Below are 25,039 nucleotides of genomic sequence, written 5' to 3'. Positions count from 1 at the left end.
ACGAAATTAGAAAGCATGTACAAGTCAACAAAGTGAGACATTCAAAATGATAACTCGAAGTATTTTCACTCAGTGGACATTTGCTGAATTCTTTAAATTGACCTATTTGAAAATCAAGGATGATGCCCAATTCAGTCTGAGCAGCTGCTCCCAGGCCACCATAGTGAAAAGTTGTAGAAGAGTTGTTTTTAAAGTCATTACAGAAGTACATTCCACAAAAATACCCCTTGCAAAATAAGAAAAAAACTAAACCGGAGAGCAGTATCAAATCACAAAGCTTTACACCAAGTCTGAAACAGCTGTTTATGTTCAGCAAACCTATAACAAAAATCAACTGGCAGCCAATGGTGTATTAAGGCAATGTTCTCAGCCTTGCAGAAAGATTCACTGACAACATGGCCTTTTGATTTCAGTGATAAAACTAATATTAAAAGAAGTACATGCAATCTATTGTCTTTAAAGAATTTCAATTTTAACAATGAAATTGAATTTTAGAACTCACGTATTTTGCAGGATATAGGTGTGTAGATATGTCCACAATAATTCAAACTCCGAGTTTTCGGATCATACATTTTCAGAAACAACATTACATCATCTACAAATTAAGAAACAGGATTTTATTTTAAGTAAGGCTTGCTTGAGTATGTTGGGGCGGGGGTCACAGGGCAGGGTAGGGTATCACCTAGATATTTTTCTTTAAACAGTAACAAAGATGCATCTTTTATTTACTGATCTGATTAATGCCCTTAAAATATTGTTAAACACTGAACTTCAATAAATCAACTTCTTTTATAAATATATAAAAGGTATTCAGTGATTCTAAAAACATGTGAAACATGTCTTGAAGAGAAATGAGTCAAAAACTGCATGAGAAAAAAATAATTTCAGCCCTGCAGTTTGATGGGTACATCAATGTCATCATTGAAGAAAGGAGTTCACAACATTTTCTGAGATATACCCAAAATAAAAGTATTTTGTATTTACTGAAGTTTTAGCACATATGCTTACGATCTTTATCAAACTTGGGTAATGTTGCTCCAGTAGCAGCCATCTCTGGATCTACTGTTTCCAAAAATATTGTCCATGGATTTTCATTGTCACTGAGCTCAATCATCTATGTAGAAAGATGTGGAAGAAGAAAAAAGTCTCTGGAGAATATAATATAACCTGATATCTGCATTTTCATCAGATACAAGAACTTTATGACATTCTATGAGTGGGAGAATTATTTTTTTTTTTAGTTGCATTAATGACAGGAATTTTATTAAGTTAAATTAAGAAAAACAATGACATATAAAAACACCAAAGAAGTTTTAATGAACCACAAATGAGAGATTTTAGTTAAATCAAGCCTATTTCTTTTTCATTTAAAAAATATACCTACAGCTATCTTTATTATGGAAAGAAAATTACTTCAGAAATAACAGGACAGTGAAAACAATCACTGTTTTCCGTGATATTTAGACACAATGTTTTACATTTTAAGCAACACATTTCATTAAATCGAGATATTTTGCCCAGATAATGAAGGACTCAAAAAGACACTTCTGTTTGAAACCTAACATAAAACTAACAAAGATGATTTTTTTTAATGGAAGAAAAATCATGCACCACACTCCTCCCTCCTCTCCAAATCAATCCACTAAATTTCAAGTCTTCTCCAATATCAAAGATTACCAGATACAAGTTAAATTACAACCCTGAAAAATCTTATGTCCCAAACTTACAGATTCTTAAAGAGAATTAAAAATCATTGGTGATGTACAGAAATAACGTCCTCTGTCAGTGAATATTTACCGTTTTATTGCCATCTGCTTCATTATCTAACATCGCAGGTCTCTTTGTTCCATTACTTCTAGCTTGCATTGGCCATAATCTGATTTGATCCTGGGGAAATCCCTAAAATAAATAAAAATTGTGACAGGAAACAGAACAACAAAAAAAGACTAAGACGCATGTATTAAACCCAAACAGATCCTCTACTTCAAAAGGTCTAAATTATGACTGCTCACAATACCTGGAGTAGATAAAAACTATGAAGCAACTATAATGGAATAAAATGGAATAAAGTATATCACAGATAGAGATACTCAGTATCTAGTACAAACAGTATATAGTACAGAGTTACTCAGCTACAGAAAACTTACCATTGTTTGAGAGAGATTTTGAACAAATTCTGTAAGCGTGGAGTTTTTTAATACTTTGAAAACAGTGTATTTCACTTTTTCTTCATCATACATATCATTGCCTTGGTGACCACAGAACTGATCCTCTGCCACTATCTGAAAAATTGCATTTAAAGGTTACTATTCATATTAACTCAGCTGCACAGTGCAATACCTTCTCATGAGGTTTTACTATGCAACATCACCAGCTCTCTGCACAGTGGCACACTGCTAACACTATCTGTGTTCTCACGAAGAAAATTTGCAAGTATACAGATCATAATGAAATGAAAAACCTCTGATTGATAGTCAAATCAGTGTAAGTAATTAAAATACAATAATTCTTACAAATCCTGAACAATTAAAAACCAGCTGTGCTTAGATCCCAATCTTGGATACATGTGCTCTAACAACCTTGGCACTTTAAAAAAGGCTACATAATTATTTTACTGGTGTAATGCAAAGAGGCTGGCCTGAAGTGTTTCCTGTATCTCCCACAGCTCCCATGCATTCTTTGTTAACAGAAAGACAAATGGTGCAACTCTGCCAGTCTCTCCACTGAAAACAGTTCTAGTGTAAATGCAGTGTACAACAGCCTAAACTTCACCCATATCTTTACTTATGAACACCAGAAAGAAGATGCAAGGAAACATGGAGGCAAATGGAAAACAGGTTCTATTTTCTTGTGCCAGATGGGCTCTGGAAAGAGCCATAAACAGGGTTCCTTAAGGCAATTCAACAATCTAGTCCATCTGGATTTTCCAAAAAGATAATTGCAAATATAAGCACTCTCTCCTTCTGCTTCTACTTGATGAGCTCAGTTTGGCAGTAGTCCAGGCTTGCAGCCTATGGCTAGATACATTCTAATTTTAGAAAACAATTCCTGAAGGAGATAAAAGTGCAGTGGCAGGGCAGCCATTTAAGAAACTTGGTCCTTTTCCTTTCACCTGAACTTACTATTTTTACTTGTAGGCACATAACTTCTAGAGAAAATAGAAATATCTGTAACATACAGTACTGTTTGTTTCATTAGGATTTGTTGCATATGTAAATATACTTACAAGCACTAAAATCATAATTTAACTTCAAACACTACTTCTAAACAGTTTTTTTAAAAAGATTAAAATCAAGGTTTGTCTTGTGTGGCTCAGTATTCTGACTTTTAATGGTAATGTAGTTGCAACCTGATTGTTTCAAAAACTGACCTGCACTTGCATATAGAGGTGAGCTTCCTGCCTCTCCTTCCTCTTCTGAGCTTCTATCCTTTTCTCTTCTTGTAGCCTTTCTACAAGTTGTTGAGGAATATCATGGTCCGTGACAGGCTGCAAAACTTCACCTACAAAGCAGATTTTGTGATGTTATTTCAAGATTTACATCAAACAGGGTTTTCTTCATACACACTTGACTTCCCTCTGATTTGAAGTCAAAACCAGCTTTTTAAATCTTTTAATTAAAATACGGTTTGATATCATCATGTTTTGGCAAAAGAAGCATTTTCTAACCCAATCCAAAATTCACTACTTCCATTAAATATGTATCATAGACTTCTGAATTAAATATTCATTTCAGGATTAAAAAATATTTACCATAAATTTTTTAGTATACATATACCTACATATTTATAATACATTTGATTTAGCTTCCATCATTGAAGTTAGCTCACTAATTTTTTCATCCTTTAAAACAATCAAGGCTGAAGCGATTTACAAATACACAGTCTTGCCTTACTGTGCTAAGACAAGGTGACATTAGCACATACTTTCCAAAAATAAAAAAGAGACTGGTTGGTCCCATGGAATCTATAAATTACAACTATAACTAACAAAGTCCCTTTGTATAGGAAGACGGTCCACAATTCAGAAGTAAATTGTAGCCCTAAATCTCTATGTAAATCTAACTTCGACACATGCAGAGTATACATACTTAATTTTGATTCCCTGATGTAAACCAACATGTATGCATTTGTACAGTGCCGTACAGATAAGTCATCATCATGACCTCCATAATTGTGTTCAATCGCTTCTTCCTTTGTACATCTTGATACAACATCGTCATCAAATTTACACCACTAGAAAGAAAAATTTATATAATTTACACATAAACACGTTTCTTGAATGATAAATTAATCCTATTTCTGGCATGTCTTTCAACTCTTTGAAGTAACTAAAATTGCTCTTCAAGCAGCATGAGTTTAAAAAAAAAATAGTTCACTATAATTTGTGCTACCTGCTGCTTGCAGTCAGCATAAGGAATGCCATAAATATTGAACTTTTACTGAAATATTTGAACATTTTACACTGAATATCAAAGAACTTTTTCTTAAGACTGTTATTCAAATACCTAGCATTACTTTATGAATCAGAAAGTTGACTTTGCTGTAAAATAAAATAAAAAGCAGTGATGTACAAGATATTTAGTAATCATATGTACATTTAAAGTAATTTACAGCAAATTTTAAATTAAAACAAAACCATTTAAGAGTGAAAGACAAATAGCAACACATTCACAGCAAAATCTGACTTCTACTTTTACTGTGAACAATCATGTACACACAAAACCACTCAACTCAAGGGAAGAGGTACCTGACCTATCAACATCTGATCCAATCAAGTCACCTAAACCTGTAACAGTGGGACATGCAAAGATACTGAACTTCTGAGTCACAGGAAGATTTGAAAGTTTTGTATTTGCTTCAGCATAAAATCTGCCTAAAAAAAATGCTGGATAAAATTTGATTGCAATAGAACTTCAACACATATACACACACAACTGAAGGGATTTCCTTAGTTAAAAGTCTTTTGCCAAAAGCCATTAGCAAAGACAAAGCTGCTCCTCTTAAGAAGGGAAGTGATTCTTCAATGCCTCCAAATACAGGCTCCTCTCTAAAAAGCAAAAACTAGACACAAGGGCTACTGTTTTTTCTTTTCGTAAATATAAACCAAGTTTCCCAAATATTCTAGAATATGCACCAAATGAAAGAGTATCAAGCTAAGAACTACACAGAGAAGCCCAATCCCTGTGTGGGCAGAGTGTGCCAGCACACTCTTCTATTACGGAACAAAAATTCCAAAGATTTGCCTGTTATGAAAACTGCAAGTATATAGTTGCAAAACACAAATATACTTAAGTGCTTTCAATACTCACTTTGCCATCCCCCTTTGGATTTAAGTAAACAACATAATGTCCGCCATGGTTATCTCCACTGTGTACTAGAACTGCATGAAGAATGTAATTCGCAGGATCTTTAGGATCTGTTTTTTGCAAAAATTCATCTAGTGGCAACTGTTCAGGAAACTCAAACCTTGTTTTGAAAAGAATTAAGACAGTTGTATTGTAGTTAAGACAGACATGTGCTATTATGTAGGACATCAGTTCTTAGTCCTAAAGCCAGTTACAAAACTTGAACAAGTTACTGTTACAATGCCACTTCAATCCAGGATATACTGCATACAGTGGCAGATTTTATATTGTTTTAATATGGAATAAAAATAATCTTCAGAAGAACATCTGAAAAAAGCATGCCCTCAGAAACAAGGTAAGAGTCCTTTAACTGAAATAGTGCTGGTTGTGGATTCACTGTGTCAAGGGAAAAGCTTAAAACACAAATACAGCTTTTCTAGCACAAGTACCACTGGACTGGAACATTACTTTGAACTGTCTTTTGGCTGCTCCCTTCTCACCTTCTTGGTGAGACTGAAAGCACTGCAACACAGATTTAGTTCACAACCAACAACTTATCTCCTTCAGAAATTATCAGCCTATACTAACAGTGAGTGGACATAGAAATAGATGGGGGGGAAAGCAGAGGACTACTTATTCATCCTACTTACTCCTGTGGCTGTCTTTCCACACATAGCAAGATGAATGTTCCACAAAGAGCTAAAAGATGCATTCACCTGTTTCAGATTCATAACAACAGCTACAAATGACTATGTAAGTATTCAATTTGTCATTCATAACCTTAACATTCAATCAGTGCATCTTTTGGGGACGTCCACCAGGTGTGACTACACACACTTTCCTCTTGGAGTTGAATCAAAAATAGGGTTTTGGCAAAATATTTTGGTAAAATACATTCGCAGGTCCAAATCCTACAATAAATAAAAAAAAGCAAACGAACAAACAAAAAGCAAACAAAAGAAATTACCTATCATTTATCTTGATGTTTTGGTCAGTCTGAGGGTCGTACATAAATCTCATGAGCTGTAGGTGTAATACTGGTGGCAATGTTAGGAACTTCACACCTTTTTCTGCCTCCTAGACATTTTAAAGGAAATAGAGGGTTGAAATTGCAAGATTTTTAGCAACTCAAAATACTTGTTTGCTGCGGACACTTCTCCTATGGCCTTTTATTTTATAGGGATGACTACACAATGTACACCAAAGAACAGTTCAAAACTTGGGTGAAAGTTAACTGTCCTAATGCTGCACCAACCTTCCCATGAGCTACTCCAGTAACACTTAAAAGAACTCAGTTCATTTAAGTTTAAGCCATTCATACAAGCACATGTGAACACCTCACTGTATTAAAAACAAGTTGCAATGAATAAAATTAAAAAATAATAGAGGTGAAAACTCCTCTTTGATCAGTTAAGCATTTCATGTTCATTATCTCCTGCCAAGAAGTATCTTGCTACCACGCTGTACCTTCTGAAGAACAGCTAAAGAATATATAGAACATTACTGACAAAACCTGGTATATATGGAAGCTACAGAAGTAAGCTTTAGTAAAACAGCATTTTTTATAAAGGACTATAGTTTCCAACACAAGGTGAAGCAAAGTACAGCTGAAAAGCTTGGGAAAATGTGCACACACATAAATGTTTAAAATTCCACGGGTTAATTTGGTGTTCTTGTTGGATGATACAAAAATGATCTCTCTAAAGTTACTTTTAGAGCTCTGCTGCTTTTTTAACTAGACACACAGAAGAACACACTACTCTTAGAGGAAGAAGTTCACAGTCTTGAGATTAGTAGAGAATTTAACCATTCTAGTCACTAAAAGCTTACTGGTATAAAAGTAGAACTCAATGCTAATTAATTAGATTGGTTTAGAGTCCAAGATCCTTTGTAAGAAACCTAATAGCAATTAAGAGGAGCTAAGTTACAGGTTGTTTAAGGAGGAAAAATCAAAGTCAGTTGATACAACCCAGAATAGGTTTTGCAACATTTTTTGTCTACCATAGCCAAAGTTATATTATTAAGGACAGAAATAAAATTTAAAACCAAGTTAAAAAAAGAAAAATACCTGCAAGCCATGTTCTCCTGCATCATACTTGTTATCACCATCCAACTGTTCCACTGCAACGTAGTCAATGAAGGACTCAAAAACTAAATGAAAAAAGATTGGGAAATTGTAGGGAAGAAGGAAGAAAAATGTAAGTTTACTCTGGCCTGAGGTCTTAACAATATACTAATCAAATCACATTTTAAGACATAAGAGTTTGTGTTTGAATAATTCTGTCTATTTAAAAAAAAAAAGTTTCATATAGCTTAGCAATGTCAAGAAATTCACGAAATTGTAGCAGCATACTTAAGAATCTCAACAGATTTTAAAATCACATAGTTACAACTGTCTGCCAAATGTCCTATTCTCACTTTGCAACTGTTAAGTATCAAGCTAGATGATTCTATTTGCTGGACTCTTGCATGTCCTTTTTTGAGTCTTGTATGACAAGTACTTGGTAAAGTGATGATAAGGGATCACTGCTATGCTGCTCTGATTAGCTCATTCTTTTTATTTGCTTATTACTACGGTCAGGTCTAAATAAAAATCTATTTCCTCCAACCTCATCTTCATATATAAATTATAGCCTACTATGACAATACTACTCTTACCACCAAGGCACAGTATGTACTTTTATGACACGATGAAAACTCTTAGAATTCACCGAGTTTTATAAAAAGATACCAGTGACAGCACTGAGGAGGAAGGACCAGGAAAGGGAAGCGGGAGAAGAGAAACAAGGTGATGTACGCAAAACATTTTCTGCAGAAATGTTTTCAATGAGGTGTTTTAAAGCAAGGATATTTCAAAGTGCTGAGCACCAACAAAGCCATTTGAAATCAACAGGCACTAAAGATGTCCAACATGCTGAAATATTGATCAGTGCATAACACCATACATCACTTACTATTTTTCTTTCCCTTTATACTTAGCTGGATGTCATAATAATCTTCTATTCGTTCAGATCGATAGTCTACGTGCTTGCATTGGATATAAGACTGTAAACAAAAAACAAAAACCACAGAATTTTTATGTATACAAGCAATAGAGTTAATTAAAATTATTAAAAAAAGAAAAAAAGATTAAATACATACCACCATCTTCCCTCTGAACAATTTAGGAATAGTGCCTTCTACACATGTGCCTTTCATTTTATTTTCCACGTTATCAAGCAGCTGAAAGAAAAATTAGTTTTAACTTAGGATAAACTTACATTTTTTTAATTCATTATTCACACACAGATGACTACTTCACTCATTAAATTCTAAGTCACTTGCATAAAAATGAATTGCTAGTCTATTCATACTGGCATCTCCTTTCTAGTCCTTTAAATCCTCCTCTTCCCCTGAAAAACAGCACTGAGGTCTATTCCAGCCACATTCCTTTGAGTCTGGAAAACCTCATAAATGTAACGATGCATTTGCATCTTCAAAACTGCATTTCCCTCCATTACTATATAAGGACCACTAGCATACGTTCCATTTATTTTCAGCTTTGCCTAGCCTTTACAAATTCCTCACCCACAAAAGGTCACAATCAATCCCATTCTTAAAAGAGAAATAAATCAAGGCAAAAACTCTATGTCTTAGAGACCTAATTTAAATTAACCAGTGCCAGTATTACTAGGATTTTTACTAAATGGTATTATATACACATAATATATATGACAACATTATGCATCACAGATCAGTAAGAAATAGTAAAAACATACCACTCGACATAATTCCTGGACATCATGTTGCATGAAGCTGTCTAAAGTTTCCCACCTTGGTAAGGCAAATTAATACAAAATTACTGTATTACGAAGAAAACTGAAAGCTCAAAAGATGTCTCTGTGATTTCCTTACAGATCAAAAATTTAATACATAGCAAGACTTAAAGACTCTGAGATTCAGTATTGGCTGATGCACATGTTCTTTTTAATTCTGAAGCATTTGCTTAGCAGGAGAGGAAGGGGCAGCAAACTTATGGGACATTTTGGCAGCTGTTCTGTGCCCACCTGCCTTCTCTCTCTGTGGGTCTGGGGACTGGGATGGCAGCTGGAGCCAGCCAAGGAAGAATTTGAGAAGAATTCTTCCAGTTTACAATCTAGTCCCAGGTTGATGTGAAAAAAAAAAAAAAACAACTCTTAAGAAGCCTGAGAGCAATTCAAATTGTCTGGACAAAAATAAAAGAAAAAGGTTACATGCTAATGTTAGAATAAAAAAGGGCTCCTTCAGACAATAGCATTACTTTCTACCGAAAGAGGCCAAACTTACTAGGAAACTCACAATACCAAGTAAAAAGTTATGCCCTACACAGCATATAGGTAGGTCTGACAAGGTCAGAAACCCCTCTGATTTAATGGGGGAGAAAGAGACCAGATCTTCAAACATACTCAAAAATTCCTTCCCAAGAATGAAGGCAGGCATGAACACATTTTTAAAACCTTGCTCTCAGATACAAAATCAAGCATCTTCAACACCCTTGGGAAAAGTCTCTTCATGCTACTAAAGATGACACAGTTGGGATCTTAACTCAAGATGAAGTATTTACGATACAAGCAAGTCTTTCCAGTGTAACATGGAAGCAGGAGCACTGATAAGTAAATATGCAGTGTGCTAGTAGGAAGGGGGTATGACCAGATAAACATACAACACTGAGGTTACCGATTTAATTTTAAAATTCCACTGAAAGGTGAAAAGGAAAGGTTACAAAGACAGTAGGTTATGAAGAGTCTTATCAGGACAGAGAACTACTACAAGTTTCAGCAGAAGATGCAGGGTGGACATTAGAACAGCTATGTGAAAAGGATGATACACATTTTCCTAACCTATTTTTGAATTAAAAAATGCTTGTCAGTATTACTACAAAAGGCTAGTCTACAAATACAACGCGACAAAGTAGTGCAAAATACAATCTTTTAGAACAATTGTTGGTAAAACCCTACTCCATGCTTACTCGACATGCAAAGAAAAGGCTTGTAAAGGTTATGCTAATGTTAATCTTCTGTCCTAGCTTGTGCTCAAGTGAAATATCAAGCTAGTTAAAAAAAAAACACCAAAACCAATTAAGCAAACAAACAAACAAAAAAACCCAAAACAAATAAAGCAAATCAACACCCTCAGTGCAACTAGATTGTTTAATTCTATGTCTAGATACTCCAGATTTAAAAGTACACCCTGTAACACCACCTCACAAGATGTACCACGACACTGGAAAAAATACCAGGCAGTAAACTGGATACCGGGCAAAAATTAAAATAAAAAGCAAGCCTTTTTGTAATTGTTTTATGGATGAAAAGAGGGTGCTAGAATGTGTGTGTGCTTTGACACCCTTACTTCATGCAATACATACTCCTCCTAAGCATTAAATCACAAAACAGTATAAAGCATTAAATGCTTCTAAATTGTGCACAGGCAAAAATACGTGCATCTTTGATATGTCATAAGAAAATGTTACAACAGTCACAATATGCAAGTGCAAGTCTCTCCTATTTCTCTAAAATTTGTATCAGATTTAAATTTGAAGACAGACATTAACAACACATGAACTGCAATGTTTCAACAACAAATGCAAAAAGTCAAATGCATCACACAATTTTCAGGTAACAGATGAATTATAACTCTGCTAGTAACAGCCATGCCTGACTGTGTAACGCTCCCCTCCTTAAAAAATCTTGACTTTTGAATCAGTTGTCTTTAGTATTGACTATAAATAAAAACCTATCCAAGTAAACGAAGAAAAGTTAGCAATTAACATAATACTATATTAACACTTCTCTGCATCTCTCTAAAAATAGCCCGATTTAAATAAAAACTTTTTAAAGAAAAGCTTTATGAAGCCTGTAATAGCTCAATAAATAGTCCAAATTTCTGAAACTTACCCAAAAGATTTTGTTAACTTTTTAGTTCCAACTGGTTTGTCACTATGTTGCAGCTCATAAAACACTCTTTGCAATGCTAAAGGAACGCTTTTGGATGAGTCATCTCCTTCTGTGGGCATCATGTACACAGCCTGAAAAAGCATTTAGTTCAATTAGTATCTAAGGAAAAGTTTATTGCTCATATTGTTTAATGCATTCTTTCCTCTTCAGTGACTTCCTTCATATAACTCCATTTAATCATCACTTCAAAGGAGTCTGAAAAACATCTCATATTATAGTGTAAAAACATTGTCTAGAATGACTCTTCTTTGAGCACAGTGGTTAGAAAGATGTGAGCAACAGATTCCATTCATGGTTATTTTATCTAGTTTCCTTATTCCACCTAGAAAAGTAAATACACTAAAACATTCAACACCTTCAAACAACTTATCACACCTGGTATGTCTATGCAATAATCACAGCAGGATCAGATATACTGATCAATAGGCTTTTGAAAATAACTTCAGTTTTGTGCTGTAGCTTGGCTATCTGTGAGTGAAACACAAAAAACCCAACCAAGTGAAACCATAAAGTACAACAAGCGAAAAAAACCAGAAATAGTCCATGTGGAGGAGAAGGATGTCAGAGAAAGCTTTGAGATTCCCCAATACATTCATTCCTGCTTAATGTAATTGCTGTCCAACAAATAAACACCGTAACAGTTCAAGAACAAAGAAATTACACAAATAGACCAAACAGGCATTAGAAGAGTTCAACAGGCACTGAAATGAGATTTACTTTTTAAAAAGTGTGTACCAATATATCTAGGAAAAAGCAACAGCAAAGAGAAGATAATTACAGAGAGATGCTCATTTAGAAAGCATGAACATAAGAAAACATAGACCACTCTGGAAGGACATTTGGTAAAAACACATGAAAAAATTAAGACTCCAATATTAAGTAGCATATGAGAAAATAACCTGCTAAGAAACAGAAAAACTGCCATCTGAATTTTTGCATGTGAAACAGGATGGAATGATACATTTCTGCAAGTGAAGCTCTGATCTGGATCTCAGTAGCTCTCATTTGGTTTCTGCACCAGCCTACATTTCAGAGGTGTCCAGCACCAATAACTGATCCTGTACTTCAGCTCCCTATAGACAGAGCATGGTTGGTACTTCCATAGCTGAATTGTTGGGGAAACACATTCATTGTAATATGAAAGCTCAGTACAGAGCTGATGAGAACCAGATGAAACACACATTAGATAAAGACAAAGCTGATGCAAAGAGAACACAAGGAAATGACAAAAAACAAAGGAAGAAATAAAAATGGCCAAAAAAAGAGAAGTTGTTAAGAAGTTGGCAGGCCAGTTTCCTACTGCAATTCTGAATATCTACAAAATTTTTCAAAAGTACAGCAACATAAATGCTTAGAAGAACACACTATCAGAAGAATAGCTACAGTAATAAGATGAAATAAAACTGTTTTACTGAACAGTTTCCTAAGGAAAGCAAATCCCTTATATTCAGACAGAAAAACACTGGATAATTATGCAACTGTAAAGCAATGTGATAGTTTAAGTTTTAAATTTGATTTCCCAAATTTAACAGTAAGCAGAGATCATCTGAAACAGAATCATGATTGAACACTAGTAGCCTCCAAATGTTATGTTTCTACTTAGTTGTAAGCTACAATGTTAATAGTAGGACTTAAACATATAAAAGGGAAAAGATTAATTGAAATGAGCTGAAATTTATCAACTTTTTGTTGAAGGACAGCCAACAGAACTCCTACTTTGTTATGATAATTGTAAGAACAACAGCCCAGCATCGCCCAAACGGCAACAAAAAAAGTCTTCCTTGCTCTGCTTTAATTTTGAAATTTGCTTAAATTGCTTTTCTGAATTTCATAAGTTGAAGAAAATAGCATCTTCGATTTTATCATCACCAACAAGTTTTAACTGTTGAAACTCAATAATCCTTCATGCCCTCATTTTTGCCAATCCATCAGGCTAACTACCTGTCTAGCCTGGAAAAAGTAAGAGAACAAAAAATAGTATTTTCTCATGTAGTTGCATCAGTAACTTTTCTAATGAGCTAAGCACTGCTTTAAGAGTTTAGAGTTTATAGTGATTTAGTCTGGAAAAGAACTCCAGAGGTTCTGAACTTTGTTCCTTCTCATTCAGGTGCCAAGTTCAAAGCTGGGTCCAGTTGCTCAGGGTTATGCCCAGTTGAGTTCTCAGCATCTCCAGGAATGGAGATCCCACAACCCCTCCACACATCCTACTGTAAAGCTATTGTGACCACCCTGATGATGAAAATTTCTTTCCTAATATGAGAACATACAATTTCAAAACGATCATAAGCTAATAAAATTATTTTCAATTGTTTGTCTGTTTTTATTACCCAAATGGAGAGTTAAAATTAACCATGCTGGATTGGGCAAGCTCCAATTCAAATATGAATAGCTAAGATGATATCTTTGATTTTAGAAGCAAAAGTTATTTTTTCAAACATCAAAACAAGTCAGTATCTTTCAGAGTTAACTTAACCTCTCCCTGCCCTGGTTTATGAACCCTTTTATGAGCTGTTCTTCACTGGCTAAAGGTCAAAACAGGAAATAGTTCAATGACCAAATCTCAAATCTTCCAAATCTCTATAATTCATTGTTTTTAACATCGTATAAATGCTTTTTAAAAACCAAATAGTAAGTTACTTGCCACGTTTAAACAAACAGAAATAAGATACAAAAATCAAGTAATGAAAAAATTAAAATATAGTCAGTACCTATACATTTTCACAAAATAAATATAAAAATGCTAAATCGTCTTCATAACAAACCAAGATGATACTACAACAACCTAGTGGTTGACTCTTCCATCAAAAAGGTATAAATGGGAGTTCAGAAAACCTTAGTAATTAATCAAAATCACATTCTTTGCATTTAGCTCCTATTTGGTTTCCTCATATACCATCTGGACAACTAAGTCCTTTCCTATCTCTCCCAAGTATTGTTAAAATAATAATTTACAATTTAGAATTACTACGTTCCTGCTGCCATTGAATAAACCCACTAGTTTTGTTTCTTCTGAAATTCCAAATGTGTTACTACAAACTAAACTTTTAACACATAGCCTTTCCTTGCTTCTTCATTCTGTTTGTGTGTATTAGTAGTATTGAAGCCCATTTCTCAAAGCTTAAGTGTTTCTCCAAGTTAAATGAATCACTTTTCAAATACGATCCTCCACAAATCTTTATTTTTACGCCTTACCCTCCCAAACTCCAAAAGCTTGACCTCAAAATCAAGGAGTGATGCATTTTGATACATTTGAAAAAAGCAGAATCTCTAATTTAAGACCTGAGAAGTTCCCTCAGGAAATGAACACAAAAAAGTGGCAGGGACATGTATAGGCAATGGCTATAAGCAACAGATAGAGATATGAGAAAAATTTTAGATATTTACATGGTAAAAGAATGCTACAGATAAGCTTGAACACACTGCTTAAAGTCAAGAGCATTACTTGAAGAAGGGAAGAAGACACTGTGTATGAAATTCCAAGGTAAGGTAAGATATATTGGACAACTTGAAGAGAGCCAGATCAGGAAGAAATGTACTGGACCAGTACTTATCATTTTAGTATAGTTACATAAACATACTGCAATGTTCTAATGAATTGTAGAGAATTTTCCAGGGGAACTAGCAAAGGGTTTTAAAATGGACTGGATGCAGCCACAAGTACTGACTGGCTAGAGGCGGTAATGACACACGTTAAGACTCCTGTAACATTGTCCAAGATAAAACCTGGACTCATTTGGGGAGTTACTACTGTCCCCTCCCTAGGCGGACTATACTTAAGCGTGCATTTACCAGTCACAGACAGATAAATAAAGATACACTCAGAAGAGAAAGTTCCTTCGCTATATTCCCTACCACTGAAGCTACCTGGTTAATAACAAAGGGAGGTCTCATTTCAAGTGCCCAAGAACCTCTCAACTGTTATCTGGAAACAGAGCAAAGAGGGATGGACCTCTTCACCAATCCTCACCCCCACTTCACCAGTCTAACTTTGCATAGGTACATGCTTGTCTTTGCTATTTTTCATTGCTTTCCCAGCTCTACTCCTGACAGCAACTTCTCTGTTAACAAAGCCCTAAATAACAGCAGAGACCATTATTTCTTCTAAGTAAGGAGAATTAACAGAAATCATGGAATTGGCAATAAGCAAACTGAGGATATTACACATTTTATTTTACTCAATTTTAAGAGGAACAGGTTTGCTCACAGTGAAAACCAAAACATTGCTGAAATTCATTTTTTCAGACAACTATTGATTCTTCCTTATCTGTAACAACAGCAAATGAGTATTAGAACTGTCTGAAACTACTGCTGCGATCTGTTTTGTTTGTAGGGGGTCTGACAACCTGAAGAATGAGCAAAGAATTGGGCATTTCAGCTGATGTCTGGTAATGTTTCCATAAAGGAAGCTGCAGTTACCAGGCAGTAAATCAAGCTTTCTCATATGGTCGCTATCCAGATAGTAACACTCTCTAAAAGCTGGCATTTATTTGGGGGATAGGGGAGAAGTGCAGGGGAATGCCTGAAAAGATCAGTTCAGTTGAAACAAATCCGTATCACAAAAAGAATTTCTTCTTCACAAAACAAGAGGACTTCATGGTACATATTGATTTACTGACTACAAGACAGTCTTGAAAGGAATTACTCAATTGCATTAGATGTAGCTATTATAAAAACACATTTTTCTTTCAAGAGCAAAGTGAAGTTGTCCAAAAACATAAAATGCACAAACATTATGAGTGCTGAGCAAAAAGAACAGGCATTATAATGAATGATAAACTGAACGAGTAAATTACATCTCTTGCAAAAATTAAATAGGTGCATCATGTAAAACAAGTCAAGTATTTATTTCTTGTACATGGCACTGGTAAGATCTCAGTTACAGTCTACTGGAGTTTGATGCGCTATTTTTCGCAATGCTTCAGAGTAAGCAGCATGTTGCAAAAGAGAAAAAAAAAATCCCAACTGGGACACTTACAGGCCACAGTGATATAAATAATGATAAGCTGGTGGAAAAATCTAAGACAGTGGAAAGTAAGTACATTAAAAAGGAAAATTTTGAAGAACAGAAAGCTTAATGGAAATGTAACAACTAGCATACACAAGAGAAAGCGTAAGTCAGAACAGTTCATTTTCACCAAGAGACATACAATAAGCGCAGGAATGCGCAAAAGGATGAATTCTGATCAATAGGACAGCTCCAATAAACTAAACAGTGCAGAGTTACATTTTTTCCCCAGGTATATGCACTCTTCCAGATGGCCACCTCCAATATCAAGTCATCATTTATGGTTTTATCCCATTAAGGCTACTACACTGTTTTAAAATGATATATTATGTAGTATATTTCATCCTGAGTTTGGGTGAGATATTTATTAATCTGATATTTAAAGCAGTTCTTCCTTCCAGCAAAGAAGTAACATCTACAGTAAATAAAAAACATACGAATGAAGCAAATATAAAATTAAGTTGTATAAATTACTGAAATTACAACACATTCCATCACTAGGAAGATGCTAACCATAATAACAGGCAATTCAACTGCATGATATCAATTACAAAGACTAAACAAGCGAACTACAAAGGTCATACATGTTTATCTTTTCACATTGTTTATGGGCTGAGAAGTTGTAATTGACTACTTTAACTGTTTCAAGAAAGGGAAATTACTTCTGTCTCTCATCTGCAAGATATAGAGTCATCCTCATCCTTCCCCACTCCAATTCATAGCAACATTAACACATAATGCAGTCTAAGAAACACCCCTTAAGCTCAGGTCTTCATCAGGTACTCTGCTTTCACAAAAAACCAAAAGCTTATGTTCAACAGACTATAAAAGGCAGCTTCCTGTATTCAGGCTCAAGTGAGATGGGCAACACCATGTAATTACAACATTTCTAAAAGGATGAAGGAGGCAAAGGGAACATGCAGCTCTGTTTTGAAGGATTTACAAATATACTGGGTATTTCAATTAGCAATCTAATTTTCTTTCACATATGAATTACCTTTCGTAGCTGATTTGTGAAAAATAAAGTCTGTAACAAACTGTTCATGTAACAAGTTGCTCCCTGGTTCTTTAAGCCAACATATCCTGTGTGCTTCTTTGAATCCCACCTAGAAAATAGTTAGTGGTTAAAACCAAGACAGTTCTGTATTAACTATAATAAAGAGTATTTGTTCGAAGGTGGCACTGCTGGTAGTTATCAGCTACTCTTCACTGTTACTTAAGGTGCAAATAAACTATATTTCACTACTGCCTGCCAGTAACAACAGTTTTTTGCAAGTACATGCTTTGTGGTTTAGTTAGGTTTTCTTTTTCAAGATGTTCTATATGGCAGAAAAATTGTCTATTATGAAAGTGTACTGGAACCCAAAGCTGCACTTTTATGGCTAAGTCTGCATTTCAGTACAACCACTCTGTTTACAAGTGACATGAAGTAGAACAGTCCAGATGAGGCAGTTGTTTTAAAACAACTTGTAAACCAAGGCAAGTTAGATAGCAGAGCCACCTGTGTCTCTAACCCTTATCAGCTGCAAGATCAGAAACGTTGAGGTGAGGCTAGATTTGCAGAGGTGTTAAATCACAAATCAATTCATAGAGAAGTTAAAGTTCCACAACATTATGCTGACTAATGCAAATGGAAATTTAACCTATACAAACACCTCTATGTAACTGACGAAAAATACTATGAATTCTCACATGGCAATTAAAGGTGACAAAGTCAGAATGTCTAATGAGAGCTACAGGTATTACTAACACAAAATACTTGAAGAAGCAACACAAAAATATTAGAATATAGAATTTTGTTTTTAAACAGAGATACTTACGCCACTCCATGTGGAGCATCTGCTTGAACATAGACTTCAAAAGTAACTTTGTCCTCTTCTATAAAGCCTTTTTCAGGATCAGTAACTTCCTGTGAAACAGCAATGACACACAAACGTGAAAATTGAAGCTTGCAACATGACTGTAGTGAAGCATCCTGTTAGACATCACTTTCTAATTTCGAAGTCTGAACTATCAGTAATAATAAACTAAAGAAGAAAATTTGAAGGATACCAAGAAAGCTGGTTTTCAGCTTAATAAACTTTAATTCTTTATTAGTGTCTCAATACAGGAAACTTGTTCCTGGCTTTTAAGATTTTCCAGTACTACTTCAATTTTCTGTGGATAATAAGTCAGTAATCAAAGGTTCTGCTTCTTCTGGACAATATTCCAGACAGATTAAAAATGAAAGGCCCAACCTTTGAAAATGCTCAAAAAGCTGTCTCAATTTAAGATAAGCCTTAGTAGTATTATTAGGGCATTAAATAACTGTACACATATGCAAATAACACAGGGAAATGAAAGAAAATCTATCTTGCTTCAGAATTATCACACAGTGAAAACAAAAAACAAGCATTCAAATACACAGAAAATAATGAGGTAATATTTAAATCACAACTTATGTAAAAGCAAACCACAATGGTTAAGTGCAGGAATCTATAAGAAACTGAAGAAGAATCTACATCAATAACAGAAAAATAACTGCTTGGAAAACCCCCTTTTCTATAGGTAACTTAGTGCTTGTGAGTGCAAGTTCAAAACCGCTCCTATATAGTAATAGATACATGTCCAATTACTTACACTCCAGGCCATGAAGTTGGAAAAACCCCAGTCATTTTCCTTATGGAAGAACAAGTGACTAATACGACGACTGAATGATTTTTCATCATCTTTGTAGTTTATTATCTTGAGAACTGCTTGTGCATGACAAGACCATGACCTACAAATACAGAAGAAACATCTGAAACTCATTCAGAACCAAGCTTTTTATAGTCATTAAAATATTCTTTTTGTTAGAGATTTTTGGTACATTACCTCCACATATAGGTTGTATTTTTTTCTTATTAGCTGTTAATATTTGGTTAATTGTTATTGAGGGCATGAATCCCTAGGGTCTTCTGAAGCCACATTATGAACGTGAAGCTGGAATGGAGATTTTCTTAGGGCAAGAGTGTTAAGAAAGTACTGTCAGGCAATTGCAGGTAGCAGTGGTTTAGTAAGTTGACCGCTCTCTGAGGTGAGCTATTTCTAATCTACTTCAATGCAGACGGATAAGCCAACTCAAAGTAGTCTTGGTATCTACAGTGTGATAACTCAGACTTTGGCTGAGGAAAGGAGGAGGTGGTTCCACCCTCCCTCCCACAAGATAAACTCCCCAATACTCTAATTTTCTCAGCAGCACTTCATGACCATTCCTGTTCAAATTCATCCCACTTGTGCAAGAAAATCAGACTGAATATCAGTTCAGACAAGGTCTTGTCACTGACTCATGCAGTGGCATTACTGCTTCCTTAGTTAGCTTCACCAGCTGCACCTTGGTTGATACTTCTGAAGGTCACATTATCCTTTTCTGTGACTACTTGCATGTGAACCACATCTCCTGTGACTACTCAATACATTTACATCTTCCTTCTTTACCTTCTGCACTAAGCACTTACCTTTTAGATTATAAAAATAATGGAGAAGAGCAACTTACTATTGAGAGAGAACTACAAGTTGTGTCAGATTTGGTGCAAGAGCCGAGTTACCCTACTGGAAAAAGATACTTACGAGGGGTCTGCACTCTAGCTGAATAAGCTGCAATAACGCCCCAGAAATTTGTATTTCTCTCTTTAAATTTCCATATTATTTACAAAAGTGGTCAAAGAGCCAATTCTGATTTGCACACAGGACTCCAAGAACATGTACATGTTCGTATCTCTCTTGATGAGAGATGAACTCCATTTAAAGAGATGACCACCTCATACACTGCTCTGCCTCAGTTGCTAGCAGTTACCTGCTCACACACTTAACAGGGCAGGATTTATAGTTCAGCAGGGTTAGAGAAGCTTCAGCACCACTTCTATCTGAAATAAAACTGGAACTTCTCCCATGCCAAGAAAACTGTCAAAGACTTCCTGCCACTAATCAAACAGAAATATATAAAAGTTTCACCACAAACTTGCAGCTACACAAGCTGCTTTTAGCTTCACCTAAATAGGGGATTACTCTTACACTTTCGGATTTAGAAAGGTGGGGGAAAGAGTGGACTCAAACCCTTGGAAGAATTCTTTCCTCTGGCAGAAAGCTAGGTAAAATTATTTTTTTAAAAAGTTTATCTCTTACAATACAGATTAACTAGTATCAAATGAGGACTTGTAGAATAAACAAAAGGGTCTTACGTGGAATCAGATTCAGCATTGCATTGAAGGAAGAATCCTACACTTTTTTGGTGTGGTCTGTCCGGGTAGAGTCGTGGCATAACCATGATCTTCCATGGCAAATTCCGTACAAAGCAAGGAGGACTGAGAACTGATTCACTCAATCTGTTGAAGCGTTCAACTGTAAACTGAAATGTTGCTTCTGATCGCCAACTCGTATCTGTAACACACACACAAAATTGTTTGAAAAACCTGATGCTCTTTACTCCAAAACATCATTCGCAAAAATCATGCAACATGAGCATGTTTTATGTAGTGGGATATTGGAAGCAATCAAAAAAAAAAAAACCCAAACCCTGAGAGGCATTGAACTCCTTATCAACTGAAGTTTAAATTTTTTCATTTTGAAAAACAATGCAACACCATTTAGCAAAAGAGAGAACTGAAAGACACATTCCTTCTGTACACTGTTTTCTTAAGTAATTCTTCAGCACTAGAATTTGCTACTACTCAAGTTTCTTCTAAAGCAGCGGGTACAGCAAGACAGAGACATCAAATGCTTTACAACATAAACCACAGCCCCCTTTAACTCTTCTTGTTGTGTAGTGTCTTCACAGCCCAGTTTAAGTTAGCTCCTTGCATGAACAAATACGTGCAAAGGATTTTCATAATCTGTTCAACTGTTCTATTGGTACCATGCCACCATTTAGTTGTTTTCTGCTTGCAACAGTATCTTTTCAAAACAGATGAACCCCACTGGTTGGTTGTGGGGTTTTCTTTAAATTTCAAACCAGTTTGCTGAAGAATAGATCAGGAGTAGGGTCCTATATTCTTTGTGGTATGCGAGAATTTCAGAGATTTTTAGTGGTCTAAAACAAAGTTAAATGAGACGCTATTTTTTTTAAGTAGCTTATTTTGACACACACAATTAAACTAATTTTGCCTTCTTCCCACATCCTCAGTTCTTCATATACCACAATCTGTTCTGCTTCTGTTGTACACAGCTATAACAGGGTGCTGGAGGCTGTGACAGCTTCAGGAAGGCACAAGGCTGGGTGCTCTTTATTGTGACACGCCTCACATCGCACACAGGGAGGAGAAACCTGAAACTTATCCCAACAGTTTTACAGGGCAGGGATGAAGGACAGAGTATGCACAAGACACTCCCCTCTTTCTCCATGGTTCCAACCTAACACCTTGTGTAACATGGAAAGATTTGCTACTGGGTGTGAGGAGGTTCAAGTAGCAGACAGGGCTGCAGACAGCACCCATGGTCAGACTGCTATTCTCACACCACCTGCGGGTGATGCAGAACTGAAGCAGGTATGTCACACGTGCAGTGACAAAAACCACTGAGGTACAATGTCACCATGCCAGAAATCAGATCATGAAATTGCATGACAAGGTGCATGGTATTCAACAAATGTATTATTTCTGTACATGCAAAGCAGTCATTCACTCAGAAAGCTTTGCACAGCACCAGAAACAGTGTTGAATGATTTATTTGAAAACGAGGTGAGTCCTGATTGCTACCTTAAAAAATGAAACTCTCTTGATTACAACATGCAACAATATAAAGATTATACACTTCAATACAGAAAATTAACAAGTTTTGTCCACAGCTGCTGGGGAGCTTTAACAGATTTAATCCTTCTCCCTTGCAAAATGGTTTTCTTTTCAAGCATTTGTCCTACTTCTGATCTTGATCTTGCAAACACAGTTGATCTTATTTGTGTATGGCTGGACAGCCCTAAGCATTCCTAATTATCTCTTGAAAGTAATAGTACTAGAGCAGAAAACAGCTCCCTCTCTCCTCTGCACCTGCAGTGACCTTCACATTACCCTGTGCTGTCAGCTTCCTCAGTAATGGAAGAGTTCAAATGATTATATTCTCCTATTTTTCCCTACATGTAAGTGTAGCTAACCAGTTGTCTATCATCTACTTAAAAAATGTTCCTTACCCATTCTACCTACTCACAGCCTGTTGACAGAGCAGAGAGCTGGTCTTCTACAACCAAGAGCCAGACAGGCTGCACCCAAAGGAGCTGTATGGTCTCAAACTTGATTCACAGGCAGAATCAAAGAAATCCATAACACAGTTAACAATTTAAAGATCAGTCTTGCATCACACGTATCTCGAACCAGCTCCAGAACGCCTCTCTATTCACAATCGAGATCAGTACTTCTGGGCTTAGTCTACGCTTCCAAAAAATGAGCTGAACGAGTTTGCTTTCTGCCTGCTTTGATGCAGCTTTCAGAGCACTTCAGTACAAGGATGCAGCAGTGCTGCTACGGTGTCAGCTAAAAAAGGCAGCCCACGCAGCATCTGCAGATGCTTCAGAGAAAGTTTGCCTGTATTTCTTGATTTCTTTTCAGGAAAGGCTGTGCATGAGAGCTCACCAGGGAAAGGTACTCTTCTCAGTAGAAGATGTGAGCAATCTCTAGTAACTACTCCACAAAAATGCAGCCTCCTATTTTAGGGTTGGCCTATGTTATAAGTTTCTTTAAAAATACAAAACACAACTCCCCAAAATAACAACCTTCCTTACCTTCCAGAAAGCCCATATTTTTAGCAAGTGTAATCAATTACAACATGAATGATATTAAAAAACAAAGTTTAAATAGTACGTGATGAGTATTCGGAGCACATAAATAAACCCTTTTTCACCATCACAAATATGTCCACCAGTTTCCAATAAAAAGTTGCAATTGGCAGCAGAACAATTTAGTAGTGACTGGCAAGTAAGACTTCTATAAATCCCTGAACTACAAATATGACACATGATCCTGAACACAAGGTAAAAAGAAGAGACCCAGCTGACAATTCTTGGTGAAGTTACATGCAGTGGATTATGTCTGCTAGTGGAAAATATATTTTACACTGATGAATGTCAGATTTAGCACCTTGATAAGAGAAAGATCCTTCAAATCAGAAATCCAAATACAGAACATGATCCATTTTAAGACTGAAGTACGTATTTAAGTGTTTATACCTTTGAGAAAAGCAGATTTCTTTATTCTCTTAGTAAATGTTTCTACCTTTAAAGTACATTGAGGTTATTAAAATATTCTGAACCTGAATTATTAATGGAGAAACTGACTGAATATTCTATGAATATTTTAATAATGATCCAAATACAGCATGCAATACTAGCACAGGGCTAAGACTGATGCTTCTGAAAGCCTCCTAGCCTCTGCAATTCTTCACAGAAATGAGACTTCAGTAGGTAATTGCAAAGTTGTGAGTTTATGTTTAGCCAGGGACCTTCTGTTTGAACTTTAACTTCTGAGAGAATATATTCTATGTGCTGTTTTGAATACTGATGCACTTGCAAGCAAAATTTGATCGGAACCTTGTTTTTATTTTTTATTTTATTTGCAGAAGCTGCTATTTCAGCTTACAAAGCCTGGTTCATTAAGTCACTCTCTGTATGAAGCATACCACATTCCTTCAGTTGGTTCTTTTTAATTGCCAAGACAGCATACACAGCAACAGCAGGTTCCAGTCAAACCTTCTGAGAAAGCACAGCCCTATTTTAAAGTCCTGTTGGTGGTTGCCCACTGCTGCTCCCATTATGTGTTCTTCACAATGACTGTGGTTAGTTGCTAGCAAAGGGGATGAAAACTACTTTTTTCCAATCTTATCAGTCTTTTTTTTTTTTTTTTTTTTTTTTTTTTGTGCTAATCAGGAAGAACGAAACCACCTCAAAAGTTTCTTGGACTCAAGAAGTCACCAGAAAGCTGCTTTCTGTGATCCAGCTGGATGCATCAACCTTTTATGCTACTCTTCACCTCGTTTGCAGCAACCATTAAACTCATTACGATTTTCACTAAAGAGGTATCTAAATTCTCTTCATGCATTCTTTATCAGGTCAGATTGATCCCACTTTCTATGAATAACAGCAATGGAAAACAGCATGTTTATCAAAGAGGCTAATGTCTCCCTCCATTTTTCCTATCTTGTGAATCTCCAAGCTGTCCATTATACATGTGCATTTTGCTGCAAAACAAGGTAGCAGGAGAACAAACAGCAAGAGAGCAATTGCACTGATGTGTAAATAATGCAACAGCAAGCAACTAATCTGATTTACAAGACTTGGAAAAGAGGCATCATCCACTTATGTGATGCAAGTCTCGGGAATGTTTTTGCAATTACAACATTTTGCAATAACACTATTTTCTACCCGTGCCAATGCAGAGCTATAACAGCACCAAGATGTAGCCAGACACTCCTTATTCAAATATGATAATAAAGAACTATTAGAGTATTGCTTAATAATCACATTTTAACAGTGAAAGATGTCCCACAGCAGAGTGGACCAAAGCTCCTAGCCATACTGAAAGTCCAGAGAGATATGAGTACCGTCATAAACACAGAAGCTTTCACAAGCCTTTTGGCAAATACTTTCAGTTACTTCTTTTCCCTACTGCAACACCTTCATATCCACTTCTCTGAGAGGAGTCGAATATTTGCTAAATGACATAAACTGTTTTTTGGTTAAAAAGTCCATGTTACTCTGGATGAAGAGGTGAACATCT

At 35.7% G+C, this 25,039-nt stretch overlaps 1 protein-coding gene across 1 annotated transcript in view; it reads right to left on the bottom strand.

The window, feature by feature from the left end:
• Positions 1-25,039, bottom strand: part of USP7 (ubiquitin specific peptidase 7) — a 76,600-nt gene that overhangs the window by 16,707 nt on the left and 34,854 nt on the right. The window contains exons 3-19 of the mRNA XM_042798360.1: positions 20,522-20,720; positions 18,942-19,080; positions 18,143-18,231; positions 17,320-17,428; positions 11,258-11,388; positions 9,104-9,158; positions 8,487-8,567; positions 8,300-8,390; positions 7,414-7,496; positions 6,313-6,422; positions 5,310-5,466; positions 4,089-4,233; positions 3,371-3,501; positions 2,148-2,282; positions 1,798-1,899; positions 1,009-1,114; positions 503-595 (exon numbers count right to left, since the gene is read on the bottom strand). Of these exons, the coding sequence (XP_042654294.1) occupies positions 503-595; positions 1,009-1,114; positions 1,798-1,899; positions 2,148-2,282; positions 3,371-3,501; positions 4,089-4,233; positions 5,310-5,466; positions 6,313-6,422; positions 7,414-7,496; positions 8,300-8,390; positions 8,487-8,567; positions 9,104-9,158; positions 11,258-11,388; positions 17,320-17,428; positions 18,143-18,231; positions 18,942-19,080; positions 20,522-20,720 (1,956 nt within the window). The remainder of the gene's footprint in view (positions 1-502; positions 596-1,008; positions 1,115-1,797; positions 1,900-2,147; positions 2,283-3,370; positions 3,502-4,088; positions 4,234-5,309; positions 5,467-6,312; positions 6,423-7,413; positions 7,497-8,299; positions 8,391-8,486; positions 8,568-9,103; positions 9,159-11,257; positions 11,389-17,319; positions 17,429-18,142; positions 18,232-18,941; positions 19,081-20,521; positions 20,721-25,039) is intronic.

Source organism: Tyto alba, unplaced genomic scaffold, assembly GCF_018691265.1.
Source record: "Tyto alba isolate M040663 unplaced genomic scaffold, T.alba_DEE_v4.0 Super-Scaffold_28, whole genome shotgun sequence".
Taxonomy (NCBI): Eukaryota; Metazoa; Chordata; class Aves; order Strigiformes; family Tytonidae; genus Tyto; species Tyto alba.
The sequence above is the reverse complement of the archived record's forward strand: the minus strand, read 5'-3'. Positions and strand labels throughout refer to the sequence as shown.